Source organism: Labrus mixtus, chromosome 2 (assembly GCF_963584025.1).
Source record: "Labrus mixtus chromosome 2, fLabMix1.1, whole genome shotgun sequence".
NCBI classification, from domain to species: Eukaryota; Metazoa; Chordata; class Actinopteri; order Labriformes; family Labridae; genus Labrus; species Labrus mixtus.
In genome coordinates, this window is record NC_083613.1 from 34,550,372 (window position 1) to 34,551,152 (window position 781).

The 781-nt window shown below is 52.2% G+C and overlaps 1 protein-coding gene across 2 annotated transcripts in view; it reads right to left on the reverse strand.

The window, feature by feature from the left end:
* Window positions 1–377: 377 nt before the first annotated feature.
* The window catches only part of vps54 (VPS54 subunit of GARP complex), a 25,657-nt gene continuing 25,253 nt past the window's right edge, over window positions 378–781 (reverse strand). For both annotated transcript variants that reach the window (XM_061065828.1, XM_061065819.1), the window contains one exon: window positions 378–781. This exon is cut by the window's right edge and continues 31 nt beyond it. In XM_061065828.1, the coding sequence (XP_060921811.1) occupies window positions 707–781 (75 nt within the window). In that variant the 3' untranslated portion in view covers window positions 378–706.

Below are 781 nucleotides of genomic sequence, written 5' to 3' on the forward strand. Positions count from 1 at the left end.
TCCACAGAGCGCTCACTGGACCATGTCCTCATGTCATTGTTATTAACAAAGCTGATATCTGAAGTCCCGCCCCTTCTTGATACTGATTGGTCTGTGAGGGAGAAGCGACAAGCGACCGCTCAGGATGCTGAAAACGCCGTCTGTGGACACGGGCCCTGAACTCTTAAATTGCATTTCTCCTGCTTCATAAGGTGGATTCCTCCAGGACCTTAAACACAAGAAGTCTGAAAATCATCTGATTCTGAGTATAAAAAGAGGTTTAATAGTCGGTGAGTTTCCAGCCGTCAGCACAGAGAAAGACGGCTTCAGGTGGACCCGGTCCTCATCTGAACCTGAACCTGAACCTGTCCTCCTCCTCAGGTGTGCAGAAAACTCTGTTTTCAGTGTGAGTCTGAGATTTAAGATCCCGTCAGCTCGGCCCTGCTGGAGAAAAGAAATGATCCACAGTGTGGACATAAAAATAAATTACCCCTCCGCTCCCTCCACATGATCCCCCCCCCAAAGTCTGTCTCAGATACTGGACTGTAGTCCCGTCCAGGCGCACACAGTCACACGAGGTGGCAGCAGCTTTTTTAACATGGAGCTTTTTCACTCCTCACAGTTTTTGGTGTTTTTGGTCCCTGCGGGGCCTCGTCCACCTTCAGCAGACCCTCGTCGACCCCCCCTCCCCTGGGTGGGTGGGTGGATCAGTCAGGAAGCCCCGTCATCACCTCTTCTGCTCCCAGATCTCGGCCATGTTGAGGTCGAGGCGCTCCAGGCTCTTCAGCGCCTGCATGTTCTC